At 36.3% G+C, this 17,178-nt stretch overlaps 1 protein-coding gene across 12 annotated transcripts in view; it reads left to right on the forward strand.

Annotated features, from left to right (window-relative positions):
* Positions 1-17,178, forward strand: part of TRPC1 (transient receptor potential cation channel subfamily C member 1) — a 60,094-nt gene that overhangs the window by 32,097 nt on the left and 10,819 nt on the right. For 8 of the 12 annotated variants that reach the window (XM_061167780.1, XM_061167781.1, XM_061167782.1 and 5 more), the window contains 3 exons: positions 721-1,057; positions 8,433-8,572; positions 10,220-10,363. In XM_061167780.1, coding sequence (XP_061023763.1) covers positions 721-1,057; positions 8,433-8,572; positions 10,220-10,363 — 621 coding nt within the window. Of the gene's footprint in view, positions 1-720; positions 1,058-8,432; positions 8,573-8,641; positions 8,967-10,219; positions 10,364-17,178 lie in introns of those variants that run through there. The other 4 variants (XM_061167790.1, XM_061167788.1, XM_061167789.1 and 1 more) reach the window with 3 other exon arrangements.

Here is a 17,178-nt window from a genome sequence, read left to right on the forward strand (position 1 = left end):
GACATGTTGGTTTCTTGTAACTGAAACCATTAATTTTTCTAGGCTGAAGTCTCTTTCTGTGGATTATGCTTGTTAATTTTGAAATTTCATAAACACTGTTATGTCTTTATAAAGTTAAGTGTTTCATAATGGCTAAGCAGGCTAGTATTGGAGAAGGAAATGGCAACCTACTCCGGTGTTCTTGCCTGGAGAATCCCAGGGACGGCAGAGCCTGGTGGGCTGCTGTCTGTGGGGTTGCACAGAGTCGGACACAACTGAAGTGACTTAGCAGCAGTTAGCAGCAAGCAGGCTAGTGGGCTTCCTTGGTGGCTCAGAGGGTAAAGCAGGCTAGTAATAGTCACTAATACTTCAATGATGCATGCTATGACCAGGCACTATTCTAAGAGCGTTACTTTTAATCCTCATAACCAGTGTTTGACTAGATACTATTATTATCCTCATTTTATAGATGGAGAATTTGAGGCTGAGAGAGATTTAAAAACTTGCTCAAGGTCATTTAGTAAGTAAGTGGCAGAGCCTGGATTTAAAAATAGATAATCTGGCTCCAGAGTCTATGCTCTTAACCACTATACTCTTTTATTGCGTGTAAGAAAAATAAACTGGACTATATAGAACTGATTTCAAACCATAATTAAAACTTTGAATATCAATTAAATAATAGCACTATTGGATCCTATTTACAAGTTATATTTTACTTGTGTGTGTGTGCTTCCTTTTCAGTTTGTTTCCCAGTCCAACTGTCAGCAGTTCCTGAACACTGTTTGGTTTGGACAGATGTCAGGTTACCGTCGTAAGCCTACCTGTAAGAAGATAATGACTGTTTTGACAGTTGGCATCTTTTGGCCAGTTTTGTCACTTTGTTATTTGATAGCTCCCAAATCTCAGTTTGGCAGAATTATCCACACACCTTTTATGAAATTTATTATTCATGGAGCATCATATTTCACATTCCTACTGTTACTAAACCTATACTCTCTTGTCTACAATGAGGATAAGAAAAACACAATGGGGCCAGCCCTTGAAAGAATAGACTATCTCCTTATACTGTGGATTATTGGTAGGTATCAAGTTAGTTTAAAAGGTTCTGGGTTTATTTAGCCCGTTAATTCTCCCTTTGTTGGTGGCATTATAAACTGCATTCAACTTATAGTTTTACACAGTTTATACAGCAGAAATTTGAACACTTCCATAATCATTGAGTGCTTGCTTCAGCAGCACATATACTCAAATTGGAACAGTACAGAGAAGATGACTGTATTCGTGAAGCGTTCCATATTTTGGGGGGCTTCCCTGGTGGCTTAGATGGTAAAGAATCTGCCTGCAATGCGGGAGACCTGGGTTCAGTACCTGGGTTGGGAATATCCTCTGGAGGAGGGCATGGCAGTCCACTCCCAGTATTCTTGCCTGGACAGTCCCCATGGAGAGAGGGGCCTGGCGGGTTGCAGTTCAAGGGGCTGCAGAGAGTCGGACATGACTGAGCGACTGAGCACATGATCACTGGAGACGCAGGTTACGTTTTTTTTAAAAGATAAATGTCCTTAAACTTGATAATGAGGAAGCAGATCTCTTCATATGATTTAATTACATGGGAGCTACAGATTCTTTCTCAGTTTCTAAAATTGTTCATGATTGTTAAAGACAGATTTTGCTGATGAATTTTTTTTGTTATAAGAATGTGAACATTTTCTTAGGTATTTTAAAATATGATACATTTTATACTTGGTTGCATTTTAAGAGTTAACTCTTTTGTTATATCATTAGTTTTCTTTTAAGAACCTATGAACTTTACAGATGCATATTGCCTTACCTCTGTTTGTGCTCAGTTGCTCAGTCATGCCTGACTCTTTGGATTGTAGCCCTCCAGGCTTCTCTGTCCATGGGATTTTCCAGGCAAGAATATTGGAGTAGGCTGCCATTTCCTCCTCCAGGGTATCTTCCTGATCCAGGGATCAAACCCACGTCTCCTGCATTGTAGGCGGATTCTTCACTGCTGAGGCATCGGGGAAGCCCATCTGTATTATAGAACCATTACTTAAATTTGGATTTAAAGCATTCCCTGGTGACTCACTCTGTAAATCAGTTCTTTACAATGATAGCCATATCTCTTTAGAAATAACAGTCTTTTAAAAAGACATTTTATTAGCTGAAAATTGTTTTTTTATAACTATTATGCTATAAAATAAATAATGACCTTCTGCAGTTTTTATTGCTCTTGCCCTTTTTGAGAGGGGTTGTGGGAGGAGGGGAGTTGAGGTATAACTACATTGTCCATTTATGGTCTTTTAATGACATCTCCTTAATTTCCCTCTGGATCGTCAACCTTGTTTTTAACCTCAGCATTTCCCACCTTGTCTTTTTTTTACTATTTGCTGTAGAATAAAAGGAATGTTGAGATTTCATTTTTTTAATGTTATGAAGCTCTATTTGATATGTTCTGACTTTCAGTTATTAAAATAATTTGAAAAAAGTTAATTACAATGTTCACTTTTAGTTCTTTAGATACAAAAATAATTTGTATTTGGAATTTTTTAATTAATTTATTTTTAATTGAAGGATAATTGCTTTACAGTATTATGTTGGTTTTTGCCATACATCAACATGAACCAGTCCATAGGAATTTGGGGATTTTTATTTTATATGGAAATTAGTTCAAGTAACTTGACTTTAAATCAGTTTTACTTTTAGCAGTATTCAATTCATGATGCATTAATGTTTAAAATTAGGTAGATATAGTAAAAATAGTGTAATCTGAACTTTAGGTTAAAGAGAATTAAATAATTTCTTCTTGTTAATATTTTCCTGTTTCTAATATTTCACTATCATATCTAAAATTCAGTATTTAATTTAGGAAATAATTTATACCTCGTCATATTTGGTTTCAAACTGCATTATTGTAGATCTTTTGAATGTAAACTTTGTTTCTCTTTTTAATTGAGTAGGTTAGACTGAAAGGAATCTCTTAAGAAATACCTTTCCTCTATTAAACTATTTCTGAAAGATTGCTGTATATACCTTAGTTGTGAAGAAAGGACATTTTACATTATTTATCTATAATTTATTGTTTAAATGAAGTGAGAGAGAGAGAGAATATCTTCTTTGTTTTGTAAAGTAAAGATTCAGTGTAGCCAGCTCTGTGTAAGATTAAAGTTTATATTTCTTAACAGTGAGTAAAAAACTCACTGAAGTCAAAGAGTCAGCCCATTCTTTGGATAGCATAAATAATGCTGTTATCATTGAATTTCATAAGAGATGTAAAACTATGGCTACTCTTTCCTAATCACAATGGCTTTGTTTCCAATAACATTGAACACACACATAAACACATGTGCCTACAGTATTATTAATTTTCTAAACATATTCTTTCTCAGTAGAAGAGTACAGTGTGAATTAATCCAGTAAAATTCCTAAAAGTATTTTATTTTTCACAGCACAGCTTCTGCTTTGAAACAATTAGATCTGAATAAACTTTGCCCAGGATGTCTTCTGAACCTGTTGTGTCATTAGATCACTGTGTCTTACTTAAATATATAGATCTGAAATTGCTGTAAGAAAACATGTAGGAATCATTTGCCTGCTTGTTTAAAGGCATTCCTTGGTTCAGTTTACTTTTTCATGCAGTGAGTACAGTGACTCCTGACTCATGATACCTGGCTTTTGTATATTTATTTTTTGTTATTTTCCTTAACCCTCCAGAAAAATAAATAGGATTGAATTACAAAGAGCAAGGTAAAAAAAGAAAACAGTGTGTTGTTGAATCCGCAGGATATTAATGGTATCCATTTAGTTAGGTATTTTTTTTTTTTTAATCGTTGGAATATAATAGAACAGCCCTTACAAAAAGGTACATTTTGAAATGTTATATAGCTGCTTTGTCCCGGCACAGGCAGTAACAGATATGGCCTAACATTCATGGTGCTTATGATCTAATTATTATTTTTAAAAAACACAGTAACTTGAGAATCACACAGATAAAATAAATAATTATATATGAGTTAAATTCTGCTAAGTAAAGATCATGGAGCTAAGAGGGCAAGGATATTATAAGGGCTGTTTACCTAGTTGGGGGATTGGGAAGGCTGTCCTGAAGAAGTAATAAATAAGCTAAAATTTAAATAATAAATAGGAGTCAACTTGGAGAATTGGGAAAGAAAATTATTCTAGGAGAATTGGGAGAGAAAATATTCTAGGCTGATGTAAAAGTTGTATTCAAGGACCATGTGGCAAGAGGCACAAAGAAGGGACTGAGTAATGGAGCAAGGAGAGCAGGAGAAGTGGAATTCAGGGTGAAGCCATAGATACGGATTTTGCACTAGACCCGGGACAGCCTTGTCGGCCATGTTAAGTGATTTTGACTTAATACTAAGAACAGTGGGAGACCACTGATTTTTTTTAGTGGGTAAGTGACAAGATCATTTTGGCTACAGTATAGAGAATGGGTTGGGAGGAAGAGCTATGGCAAGAGTAGCTGGAGGGAGACCAGTAAAGAGCCTGTTGCAGTAAGCTGATGGATACCTTGAACTTAGGGTGGTTGTGATAGAAAAAGAGAGAAAGAAACAGATTCAAGAGATATTTATAAAGTAAAGCAAATAGAACATGGAAATATATATATATACCACATATACATATCACATACATATACATATCACATACATACATGTATATACATATTGCATATACATATATATATTTCCATATATATATGTGTGTGTATATATATATATATATATATATATATATAGGAGAGGAGGTGGGACATTATTAAGCAATGTAAGTATTCTGGAAGAGTACTAAGTTTGGGAATTTGTGAGAGACTAGATTCTGAGAGTGGTTTTGGATATGTTGAAGTTAAAAAGTCTTTGAGATACTCAAGAGAGATATCAATCATCCAATTGGTTGATTTCATAGTCTATTTTTTTAAAATTTTTATTTCATAGTCTAGAATTCAAGAGGAAGTTTAAGCATGAGTTGGCAGTGTGCATGTAATCTATATATATGTTGTATATGAAACTATGGGCATGCATGAGACACTTGAGAAAGTATAAAATGAGAAGAGGGGACCTAGGAGCAAGCCTTGAGGAATCCCCAAATGATGGGATTACAGTTTTGCTAATATTAATAATTCTATATATGTATATATAGTCCATTGATTATGTAGTGATTGCATTGCTTATAATAGTTTAAAATTGTTGTGTTCTTCTAATCCAATTCAGAAATGTGAAATAGACCAAGTATATTAGCTTCATTTTGGTGTGGGGTGTTGCATAAGAGATGGGAAAATACCTGTCAGTGGTACTTAATATTCTTTCATATATCTGCCTTTTTTAAATCAAAATCTTACCCAATCCATGTTGTAATTTTTGTCAAGAGTTCCATTTAGGTATAATATTGCATTTTACAGAAATAAAACACTTAAGCATCTTAGTTTAGTGTTTTAGTGTTACAGTGTTTGGGTTAATAAAATAAGTTACTTTATTTGATTTAACATTAAAGTTATTTGCTTTAACATTTTTGATAGTTTTTATCTATTTTCAATTTTTGAAAATATTTATTTGGCTGTGCCAGCTCTTAGTTGCAGCATAAAGGATCTTTAGTTGTGGCATGTGGGATCTAATTCCCTGACAAGGGATTGAACCTGGGCCCCTTGCATTGGGAGTACGGACTCTTAGCCACTGGACCACCAGGGAAGTCCCTATTCATTTTAAATAAAAGCTCATCCAAATGGAATTTTTAAAAAAGTATTTTCTGTGTCAGATCTGCAAATATTTAAAAATGATCTTGTACATAAAGTATGTCTTCTGTATAATTAAGATATTATGAACAGAGTTTTTCAAGAATACTCTCGAAATATTTTTCCCAGGGGACTTATTCAGTCTACTGGTAAGCCAGAGGATGATTCTAATGGCTTAACTTGATCTTCACCCATATGTAGGTTGTAGCACTCTATTCTTTTGTCATTTATTATTGTTCAGTCACTAAGTTATGTCCAAATCTTTGTGACCCCATGGACTGCGACATGCTAGGCTTCCCTGTCTTCCACTGTCTCCCCAGAGTTTGCTCAAGTTCATGTCCATTGAGTCAGTGATGCTGTCTAACCATCTCGTCTTCTGTTGCCCTCTTCTCTTTTTGCCTTCATTTTTTCCTAGCATCAGGGTCTTTTCCAATGAGTCGGTTCTTCACATCATGTGGCCAAAGTATTGGAGCTTCAGCTTTAGCATCAGTCCTTCTGATGAATATTCAGGGTTGATTTCTTTTAGGATTGACTGATTTGATCTCCTTGCAGTCACTTTACATTCCCCTTAAAAATATCTCAATGGAGGAATGTATCATAAAGCAATCCTCGATTGCGGTACTGTTCTCTGGTACTTCTAGGAATATAAAACTGGAGAAACTTCTGGCCAAAGAAGAGGAAGGAAGTTTTGGTTTGGTTGGTATTTATTTATGTGTATTTATTCACTGAGCAAGTTTTTTGAGCACCTTCTGTGTATCAGGCACTATTTAGGACATTGAGGACATTGGTTGATAAATATTCTTAGCTTTGAAGAGTTTTTACCCAAAGTGGGAGAAAGATAGTTAATAATAGACATAATAAGTAAACTATGTCTATTGTTTAAAAGTGATAAGTAGTAAGGGAAAAGAAAGAGAAGCAGAGTTGGAGGATTGGGAGTGACGGGCATAAATTTGCTATTTTAAATAGGACGATCAGAGTAGGTGGTGAGGAAAGCTGCAGGATGGATGTCTGGATGAGGAGCTTCCAGCTGAAAGAAGAGCCAGTGTCCAGTTGGGGAGTTTTGGGTGTTCAGAGAACAGCCAGGAGGCCAGTATGACTAGGGTAGTGGAAGGAAAGATTCAGAGGAGAGGAGATCCAAGAGAAGTAATGTAGGGCCTCAGAGACCGTTGTAAAAAATTTGATTTTGACTCTGAATAAAAGGAGATGTAAGGGAAGGTGCAGTGTGCAGTGCATGCTATGCACGGTCAGCAGCAGTGGTCTTAGGTTCCTAACATTCACACTTGCCAGACACCAAAGGCAGAAACCTGGTGCCAGATTTCCTTAGCTCTGTAGAAGGATATAAGGCAGGAAATAAAGCATGACAGCTTCAAATATGTCTCTATTGGCAGCTCTTACAAAAGACTGGGGCTTCTCCTCAGCCCCATAGGGGGCACACTCAGTTGTGTGGAATGAGGCCATATTCATGGGTGTGGGTTACCCCAGCCAGAGAAGCCTGAAAACTGCAGGATTTCTTATAAATCTGGATATCTTACAAAGCCTCAGAGTGTAGTTCCCCCTATAGGCACACTTCAAGTTAAAGAAACATCACACAGAGAAGCTGAAACCTGTGTTTCTTAACATGTTTTTATATAGTCCTGTTTGTGTATACTTTTGGGGTCTATGATTCCACTTATGCAGTTTCCCAGTCAGTGATTGTTTTTATAACAATGTTGAACACAGCTGACTTTCCATACTTTCCTTAACATAGTACGTTTCCAAGGAAACCACTTTAATAGATGATAACATGAGGTTTTGTTCCCATGGGGAAAGAGTTCTAGCTTGCAGTTAATTTTTTTTCCTCTGGGACTTGCTACAGGGTTTTGATGAGAGAAATAACACTTGCATTTTAAAAAGATTGTTCTGATCACTGTGTTGAGAACAGATTTCAGGGAAAACAGGATAGAAGCAGGGACACCAAGTAGGTTGTTTCAGACATTCAGGCCAGAGAAGATAGCGGCTTGAATTTGAAGTAGTGGTGAGAAAGTTTAGATCCTAATTATGTTTTGAAAATAGAACCAGCGGATTTACTATTGCATTCAATGTGTGGTTTAAGAGAATATCAGTCAAGGGTGAGGCAAGGACATTTAGAGTGAGCATCTAGGATGGAGTTGCCATCAGCTGAGATACAGAAGTCTTCAAGCGCTGTGGGCTTGGGGGCAGAGATTAGGAGTTCAGTTCGGACATGTTAGGACATCCCGTTTGAGATAGCCAAGTACCTGTGCAAGTTAAGTTTAGGAGAGGGGTTTAGAGATACTTATTATTGTGTAAATACAGGTTGAGTTAAAAAATTTGAGAGTCTACCACATAGATACTACTTTAAGCCATTAGACCAGACTGGATGAGGTCACTGTAGGGGTGAGTGTAAATAAAGAAAATAATCAGGAACAGAGCCTTTGGGGAGGGGACATTTAACAATGACTTATTTGTTTTCTTATGCTTGTTTCACATCATTTATTAAAATCCCTCTCTGGGGAAGATATTGTCAGATGAAGCTTAAGATTCCTTCTCTTTCAAATTTTAAGAACTTTTTACTGAATGTTATTTTTTTCTTCTGAATGAGGTTACAGATGACACGTGTTATTTATTTAATACTTTGAATCTTAATGTATTTTTTTAGTTTATTATTGAATTAAGAGCATCATCTGATTTTTTTTCTTTTTTTTAGGAATGATATGGTCAGACATTAAAAGACTCTGGTATGAAGGGTTGGAAGACTTTTTAGAAGAATCTCGTAATCAGCTCAGTTTTGTCATGAATTCACTTTATTTGGCAACCTTTGCCCTCAAAGTGGTTGCTCACAACAAGGTGACTATTAACTATGTCAATTGAAGGCACAAGTGAAGTTTATTTAGGGAAAACCCAAGATATTTAGCTATGGATCTCAGAGTTACTTTGGCCCAAATCTGTGTCTGATGTGTTTTCATTTTAAACCTATCTTTGGCAAGGAAATAGTGCCCATTGTTCCTTCCTTTCTAATACTTGCAAGGGTGTTAATTACCTTTAAATGTTGGTTACCTATTATATGCCAGGTACCTTGGTTGATACTTGCTATACTTTATCTTATTTTATTCTCACAGGGATTCTATGAGACAGATGTCCTTATCCCCATTTTGCAAATAAGGAAAAGGAAGCTCAGAGATAATATAAGTAACTTGTCCAAGACCACACAGTAAGAAACCAAGACTGGATTTAAATCCAGGTCTGTCCAGGCATCTTCTTTCTACCAAATGCCAGTTCCTTACATCTGAGCGAGGTTCATTTACCTATTACTTAAAATGAGAACACAAGGTTATTTAAATTGGTTATATTTACCAGGGAAAAGTTTATCTGAATGGAACTCATAATGTTTTACACATTCCAAATCATGACCGTTATCTCCCATAGCTTAAAAAGTGATGTAAATTTAATTATTTTCTGATGCCTATAGTTTTATATTTAAAATTTGATAAAAATCCAACCTTATAGACATCTTACAATGTTACTTTTATAAAGATTAATTTAAAGCCCAGGAAAGGTAATGGAGATTATGTTGACTATCTTTGTTTACACCTGAGTTTAGAATTCTGAAGTGTCACATTCAAGGAACTATTATATAATATTTTTTGAGTTTTGGCTAATTTACCAACTAGAGAGAAAGCAAACTGGTTTTTTTATACCACTTTATTAAAAACTCCATTCCTATATTTGATCAGTAGTACAGAACATGTTTATTAGGTATGTTCAATGACCAGAGTTGTGAGGTTATTAAGAAAATAAAAGTTGATCACATATAGATAAATGGTTGGATAGAGAGGTTGATGGTCATTGGTTTTTTTAGACTGGTCCTTTTTTTAGACTGGTCTCTTAGACTACCCTCTAGAAGCAGGGTACCCATATAATTTTATTATTTCAAACCAAGAAACACAAATGAAGGAAAGCACAGTTAATAATTATGCCAGGAAGACTGGTATGTAATCTGGGAGTGTCCCAGGCAGTTGAAACATGTGGTTACTCTGTGTCTAGGTGTAATAATACACCCTTTTTTTTTTCTTGTTTAGAAGGGAGAAGAGCTTCTATGGTGCATTGTAGAATCTTGAGTCAAGTAGCTAGTTTAATTTAATGTGAATGCTAATTAATTTCAAGCTTGTGTTGTGGAATTTAAGAAAGACTAGCAAAAATTTCATTCATAAAAAGTTTAATGACCGTCTTTAAAAAATTATTTCGTTTTTTAAAGCATGAGAATTTCTGAGAAAACCTCTTGATGAAACACAATTGGTATTGCTCCACATATGTAGAAATCATCTATTTATTTAAAACAATGTTATTTCTATTAAAAGAGAAGTTTATGAAACATAAATGGAGTTCTGACACAAGGAGAGACAAAATGGTTTTCTTTCAATGGTCAGAATATTTGTTTTTATTTTCCTAAGTTGAGAGAGCCACTTACCTTTGGCTTTTTCTTCCTAATCTTAGTTTCATGATTTTGCGGATCGGAAGGACTGGGATGCATTCCACCCTACACTGGTGGCAGAGGGACTTTTTGCATTTGCCAACGTTCTGAGTTATCTTCGTCTCTTTTTTATGTATACCACAAGCTCTATCTTGGGTCCATTACAGGTAAGCAGTTACAGTTTCTTAAAGAATATTTGTTAAAGCTTCTACACCTTTTTCTTGTCCACTGGAATATTGTTTCTCATGATGTCAAAGCTAAACTTTGCTTTTGAAAATAATTAACAGTTGAAAAAGTAACAGCGTGTTCATCTGCTTTGTTTCTGGCTGAATGATAATCCTTTGCTTTCAGATATCCAGTTTTATTAAGTTGTGGTCCATTGTCCCTCTTTCCCAAGTCCACGAACATGGATGTATTTGAAATAAATACTTCAGACAGTAGAGGGACATAAAAATTTGCTTTTTCCCAAGATGAACTTCATATTTAAAGTTTTAAGTGATAAATATAAGGGAAATATTGTACAGAGTTCATACTTGATGATGGTTTTGAAAATAAGTTATATTTCATAAAATACTTCCTTACATAATAACTATTAAACAGAATAAGTTAGAAAATGGCTTATTTAATTTTTTTTAAAGATTTATTTATTTTGGCTGTGCTAGATCTTTGTTGCTAGGTGCAGACTTTCTGTGATTATGGCAAGCAGGGGCTACTCTCTAGCTGCAGATACGTGGTCCTCTCATTGTGGTGGCTTCCCTGGTTGTGGAACACAGTCTCTAATACAGTCTCACAGGCTTGGTAGTTGTGGCTCCCAGGCTCTAGAGCACAGGCCCAGTTATTGTGTTCAATAACTGGCTTAGTTGCTCCTCGGCATGTGGGATCTTCTTGGAGCAGGGATTGAACCCGTGTGCCCTGCATTGGCAGGCAGATTCTTAACCACTGGACCATAAATGAAGCCCAGAAAATGCATATTTAGAGCTAAAAATTTCAGTTTATGTAGTCTAGCTTTACACTTTATAGTACTTTTACAGTTAAGGAAATTGACCTTTTATTTATTCAAAGTAATATGATTATTTTTTTGAGAGAGTCCAGGGATAAATTCTGAGTCTCTTTACACTAAAGAAAGGACTCAGATTACCGCACAATTGCACTCATCTCACACACTAGTAAAGTAATGCTCAAAATTCTCCAAGCCAGGCTTCAGCAATACGTGAACCGAGAACTTCCAGATGTTCAAGCTGGTTTTAGAAAAGGCAGAGGAACCAGAGATCAAATTGCCAATATCCGCTGGATCATCGAAAAAGCAAGAGAGTTCCAGAAAAACATCTGTTTCTGCTTTATTGACTACGCCAAAGCCTTCGACTGTGTGGATCACAGTAAACTATGGAAAATTCTGAAAGAGATGGGAATACCAGACCACCTGACCTGCCTCTTGAGAAACCTGTATGCAGGTCAGGAATCAACAGTTAGAACTGGACATGGAACAACTGGTTCCAAATAGGAAAAGGAGTCCGTCAAGGCCGTATATTGTCACCCTGCTTATTTCACTTATATGCAGAGTACATCATGAGAAACGCTGGGCTGGAAGAAGCACAAGCTGAAATCAAGATTGCTGAGAGAAATAACAATAACCTCAGATATGCAGATGACATCACCCTTATGGCAGAGAGTAAAGAGGAACTGAAAAGCCTCTTGATGAAAGTGAAAGAGGAGAGTAGAAAAAGTTGGCTTAAAGCTCAACATTCAGAAAACTAAGATCATGGCATCTGGTCCCATCACCTCATGGGAAATAGATGGGGAGACAGTGGAAACAGTGTCAGACTTTATTTTTTTGGGCTCCAAAATCACTGCGGATGGTGACTGCAGCCATGAAATGAAAAGATGCTTACTCCTTGGAAGCAAAGTTATGACCAACCTAGATAGCATATTTAAAAGCAGAGACATTACTTTGCCAACAAAGGTCCGTCTGGTCAAGGCTATGGTTTTTCCAGTAGTCATGTATGGATGTGAGAGTTGGACTCTGAAGAAAGCTGAGCGCCTAGAAATTGATGCTTTTGAACTGTGGTGTCAGAGAAGACTCTTGAGAGTCCCTTGGACTGCAAGGAGATCCAACCAGTCCATCCTAAAGGAGATCAGTCCTGGGTGTTCATTGGAAGGACTGATGCTGAAGCTGAAACTCCAATACTTTGGCCACCTCATGCGAAGAGTTGACTCATTGGAAAAGACCCTGATGCTGGGAGGGATTGGGGGCAGGAGGAGAAGGGGACGACAGAGGATGAGATGGCTGGATGGCATCACCGACTCGATGGGCGTGAGTTTGAGCAAACTCCAGGAGTTGGTGATGGACAGGAAGGCCTGGCGTGCTGCGATTCATGGGGTCGCAAAGAGTTGGACACGGCTGAGTGACTGAACTGAACCCCACAGATTTTAGTAGTTGGTTGTTCTTGAAAGGTGGAGTCAACTCTGCTTGTGACCAGCTCTACATAATACTCTGTTATTTTATAAGTCTGGATATCTGAGCAATATTCAATCTTTCTTATTAAGTCAAAATTTACCGACAATTTAGATTCTTTTTTATATTTTTAAAGAAGATATTTTAAATAATATGCATAATTACCTTCTCCAACAGAGATATGAATACAAAATATGCAGGAAAAACCCAATTTGATTTGATTTGACTTGTGCTGTCATCCTCCAGTGTTTCCTGAAATGTAGCTCCTTCAAGCCAAGTCCTGTGAGATGCTCTGACTGAAGTACATTTGGGACACACTGCATTCCATATAACCTCTTTCAGGAATTCACAGTACGCATGATCACATGAACGCCTGTGAGAAAGCAGTAATGAAACTTGTTTAACCTTGTTCAAACTATCATCACCTAAATTTATTTAACATCATACCCATTTTTCATGAAATATGCTCAGGTCTTTTTTTTTTCCTCCAAAACATGATTTATGAAATACTGGTTTAGTTTGTCTGTTATTTAAATGTTATTTTGATATAATTTTGCCACTAGTATCTTCTATAAATGTTTTTAACCAAGAGTCAGCAGTATTTTTACATGCACATTGTTTTGTTTGTTTCTTAGCTAAAAACTGGTGTTATTACTAGGTTTCTATACTGGAAATTGCTTTATAGATTTTTACAAAGGGTTAAGTAGGAGAAAGTATATTATTATTTCTTGGTAAATTGTTTGTTTCTTTTTCTGAGAACAGTTGAGTCAGGTCTTCCTGACTCAATCTCTTCCCAAAAGAACTGCAGATGTGTGTACAAATACTGCATAAGTGGATATTTGTCTTTTCAACTGTGGTGTTTATTTTTCCTCCTCCAGGAGAGTACTTTATATTGTTCAAATAGCCACAGAACTAACAAATAATTAAAGTCAAGCTAACAAATATTTATTTTGTTCCTATTTTTTTTAAAAGGTCTATAAGTTAATCATAATATATGTTAAAAGGTTATGATCTAGTCCAGCAAATGATTTTTAAAAAATTATCTCAGGACTTCCCTGGTGGTCCAGTGGTTAAGACACCCTGTTCCTGATGCAGGGGGCGTGGGTTTGATCCCTGGTCAAGGAACTAGATCCCACATGTTGTGGGGTGTGGCCAAAAAATAAATAATAAAAATTATCTTTATTAAGGTATCATTTTCCATGCAGTAAAATGCACCCATCCTAACTGGATAGTTTGATGAGTTTTGCAAATGTATAAACTTGTTTAGAGTATGACTGCTTCTTAAGGTTGCAGGTTCCCTGCCCCAAGTCATTATATCAAGTCTGCATTCAGCAGGAAAAAGGGGAAAGGCAGAAAGCATGAGCTTGCTGTTTCTCTTTTTTCAAACAAGAGGACAGTTCTTTTCCTCGAGGCCTACCGAATACTTTGACTTGTAGCTCACTGGCCAGAATCGGGTCACATGGCTGTCTGTGTCTCTGAAGAGACGAGCACTTTTTAATTGAGCATGCTGTGCCGTGCCATGCTGTGCTCACTTGCTTCTGTTGTGACGGACTCTTTGCAACCCTGTGGGCTGTAGCCCACCAGGCTCCTCTGTCTATAGGTTTTTCCAAGCAAGAACACTCGAGTGGGTTGCCCTCCTCCAAGGGATCTTCCTGACCCAGGGATCAAACCCATGTTTCTTAATGTCTCCTGCTTTGGCAGGTGGGTTCTTTACCACTAGTGCCACCTGGGAAGCCCTTAATTGAACATATTGCCCCCCAAGAAACTAGGGTCTGGTTAGTCAGAAAGAGGATGAAAAATAGAAATCGAATAGGAATCTGTGGAGTCCTGTCTTCAGGTGTTTACTTAAAAAACTTCTCCAATAAAGACATCTGTTTTCCAGACTAGTCTTATTAACATGACAGACTTGTATAACATATTAGTGAGAAAGAAGTCTAAATCATTTTGTGCAGAAGATTTCTAAAACATTTTTTTTTCTGTTTTGTTAATCAAGCCAGGAACTCAATTAAAATTGATTGACCCAGTTGTGAGGAAAATTGACAAGTTAACTACTTTAGCTAAAGTGTAACTTTTTTTCTTTACATGCATAACCTGCTATATCAGATAATGTTTTTATGTGATTCCTGCAGTTGTCTGTTAAATTTGTCTCCATTTACTAACATTTTGTCCTTTCAAATTTTTGTAGATTTAGAAGCTAACAGACTTTTATTGTAACTGATTATATAGTAGGAGTCTAGTTCTCTCCCTTAGGTAGAATGACCATAATTTATTATTCTTATAGAGACACTTTGGAGAATGAAAAGATGTTTTTCATTACTAAGTTGGGATGACAGCTCTGAAGTGGGACTATACCAGGCAAATCAAGGTCATAGAATTATCCTGTATGGGATATATAAAATGATCCTCATTCAGCAGTGATTGACTGCTAGAAGAGACAAACAATAAATATTGGTATAAAGTGAAAAATACGGAGATGACATACAAAGGACTTGGGAGCATGACTGAGGGGGTGCTTAGAGAGAGTCAGGAAGCTTGAGTTGTGATTTCTCTGTATATTTTGTATATTAATGCCTTATCAGATACATTGTTACCAAATATCTTCTCCCATTCAGTGTGCTGGCTTTTAATTTTGTTGATGGTTTCCCCTGCTGTGCAAAAGCTTTTAAGTTTCAGTAGGTTCCATTTATTTTTGTTTTTGCCTCCCTTGCCCTTGGACATATCCAAAGATGTACTGCTAAGACCAGTGACAGACAGCATACTGCTTGTTGTTTTCTTGTAGGAGTTTTATGGCTTCAGGTCTTTGGATATGGTGTGAGAAACTAGTTCACTTTGATTGTTTTGACAGATATAAAGGACATTTTGCGCATGAATAGCTTGATTAGATAGAACTTTTCTACAAATAATTACAGGTTTTTCTCAAGAAAGATTTGGAAGAAGAATGACTAGAAGTTATTTTTGTAACTCTTGTCAACAACTTTTTAAATTTAACACTTGATATGCACCCTAATGATATCAACTCTTTCTTCTATCAGGCGTTTAGCATATTTCTGCTATTCTACCTAGTGTTCTGTATCTGAGGCTTTTTCTTATGTTAAATTATTTCATGAGAATATCTTGGCTTCCTAGGTGGCTCAGTGGTAAAGAACCCGCCTGCCAATGCAGGAGACACAAGAGACTGGGTTCGATCCCTGGGTCGGGAAGATTCCCCTGGAGTAGGAAATGACAACCCATTCCAGTATTCTGCCTGGAAAAACCCCATGGACAGAGGACCCTGGCGGGCTGCAGTCCATGGGGTCACAAAAAGTCGGACATGACTGAGTGACAGAGCACACATAAGGATGTCTTGGGCTTCCCTGGTGGCTCAGGTGGTAAAGAATCTGCCTGCAATGCATAAGACCCAGGTTCAGTCCCTGGGTTGGGAAGATCCCCAGGAGAAGAAAGTGGCAACCCACTGCAGTGTTCTTGCCTGGGGAATTCCATGGACAGAAGAGCCTGGTGGGCTCCTTGATAATACATTTTAAGTAGTATTAACATACTAAAAGATAGGATTCTCATGATGCCTCAGTGTTTCTGTATAAAAGGATGTGTTAATTTTCAGTCACACAAAAAAACAGTATGCTCATCACTTTCATAGCTTTAGTATTCTTCTTTGTTCTATTATTGTAGTAGTTTTCTTTAATTTCCATTTTTCTGATTACCAGGAAAATATTTTTCTCTGTGTATACTATTGTATAAATTTCAATATTAATATTTAAATTACTATCTTTTTTACTTCTTACTGTTCACATTTCTCAAGTAAAACTGCTAAGTAGTTTTAAATAAGTAAATATTTAAGGAAGCATGATTGTTATTTTTACAAATAAGCCTTGTAATATTTCTCAGACTAAAATTAGACTAAAATTACTTTCCACGTTTGCCTTTCAGATGAATGTTTCATAAATGTGCTCTTCAAGCTAATGTCCACGTCAGTGATACCCACTGTAGCTAATTTTTGTTCTTCCATCTTATACAAGAATTAATGTCATGTTTTTAAAAAACAAGTCATGAAGTTTGTGGTGTTCTTATCAATTATTGCTCATCTTGATACTTGATCTTATCAAATATTGCTCATCTTGATGAAATTGAATTATACTTGTCTTTAAAACTTAGTGATATTAAATGAAGAATTTTACTTTCGGACTGAATTTTTGAAATTACCTTTAAGCTTGTAGTGTCTAAATTTTCTTTAAATTTAGTCTTTTCTATCATTATCTAAAGCAGTTATTGTATTCTTAACCATCATACATTATTAGGTTCTCTATTAACATGACATGGCTTTATTCTAAGCACTTATAATCTGAATAAATGATTTCTTTCCAAAATGAGATAATAAAGCTGTCCTTGATGAAGAGAGAAATGGATTTCTTCTCTTTCTCACACAGTTTGAGCTTTCCAATTCTAAAAGCTCTCTGTTTCTTCCATAAGAATTTTGCAAGAGGGCCAAGTGAGGGAAGCATGAGATTTTGAAAACTACCACATGCTGATCAAATG

Source organism: Dama dama, chromosome 19, assembly GCF_033118175.1.
Source record: "Dama dama isolate Ldn47 chromosome 19, ASM3311817v1, whole genome shotgun sequence".
NCBI lineage: Eukaryota > Metazoa > Chordata > Mammalia > Artiodactyla > Cervidae > Dama > Dama dama.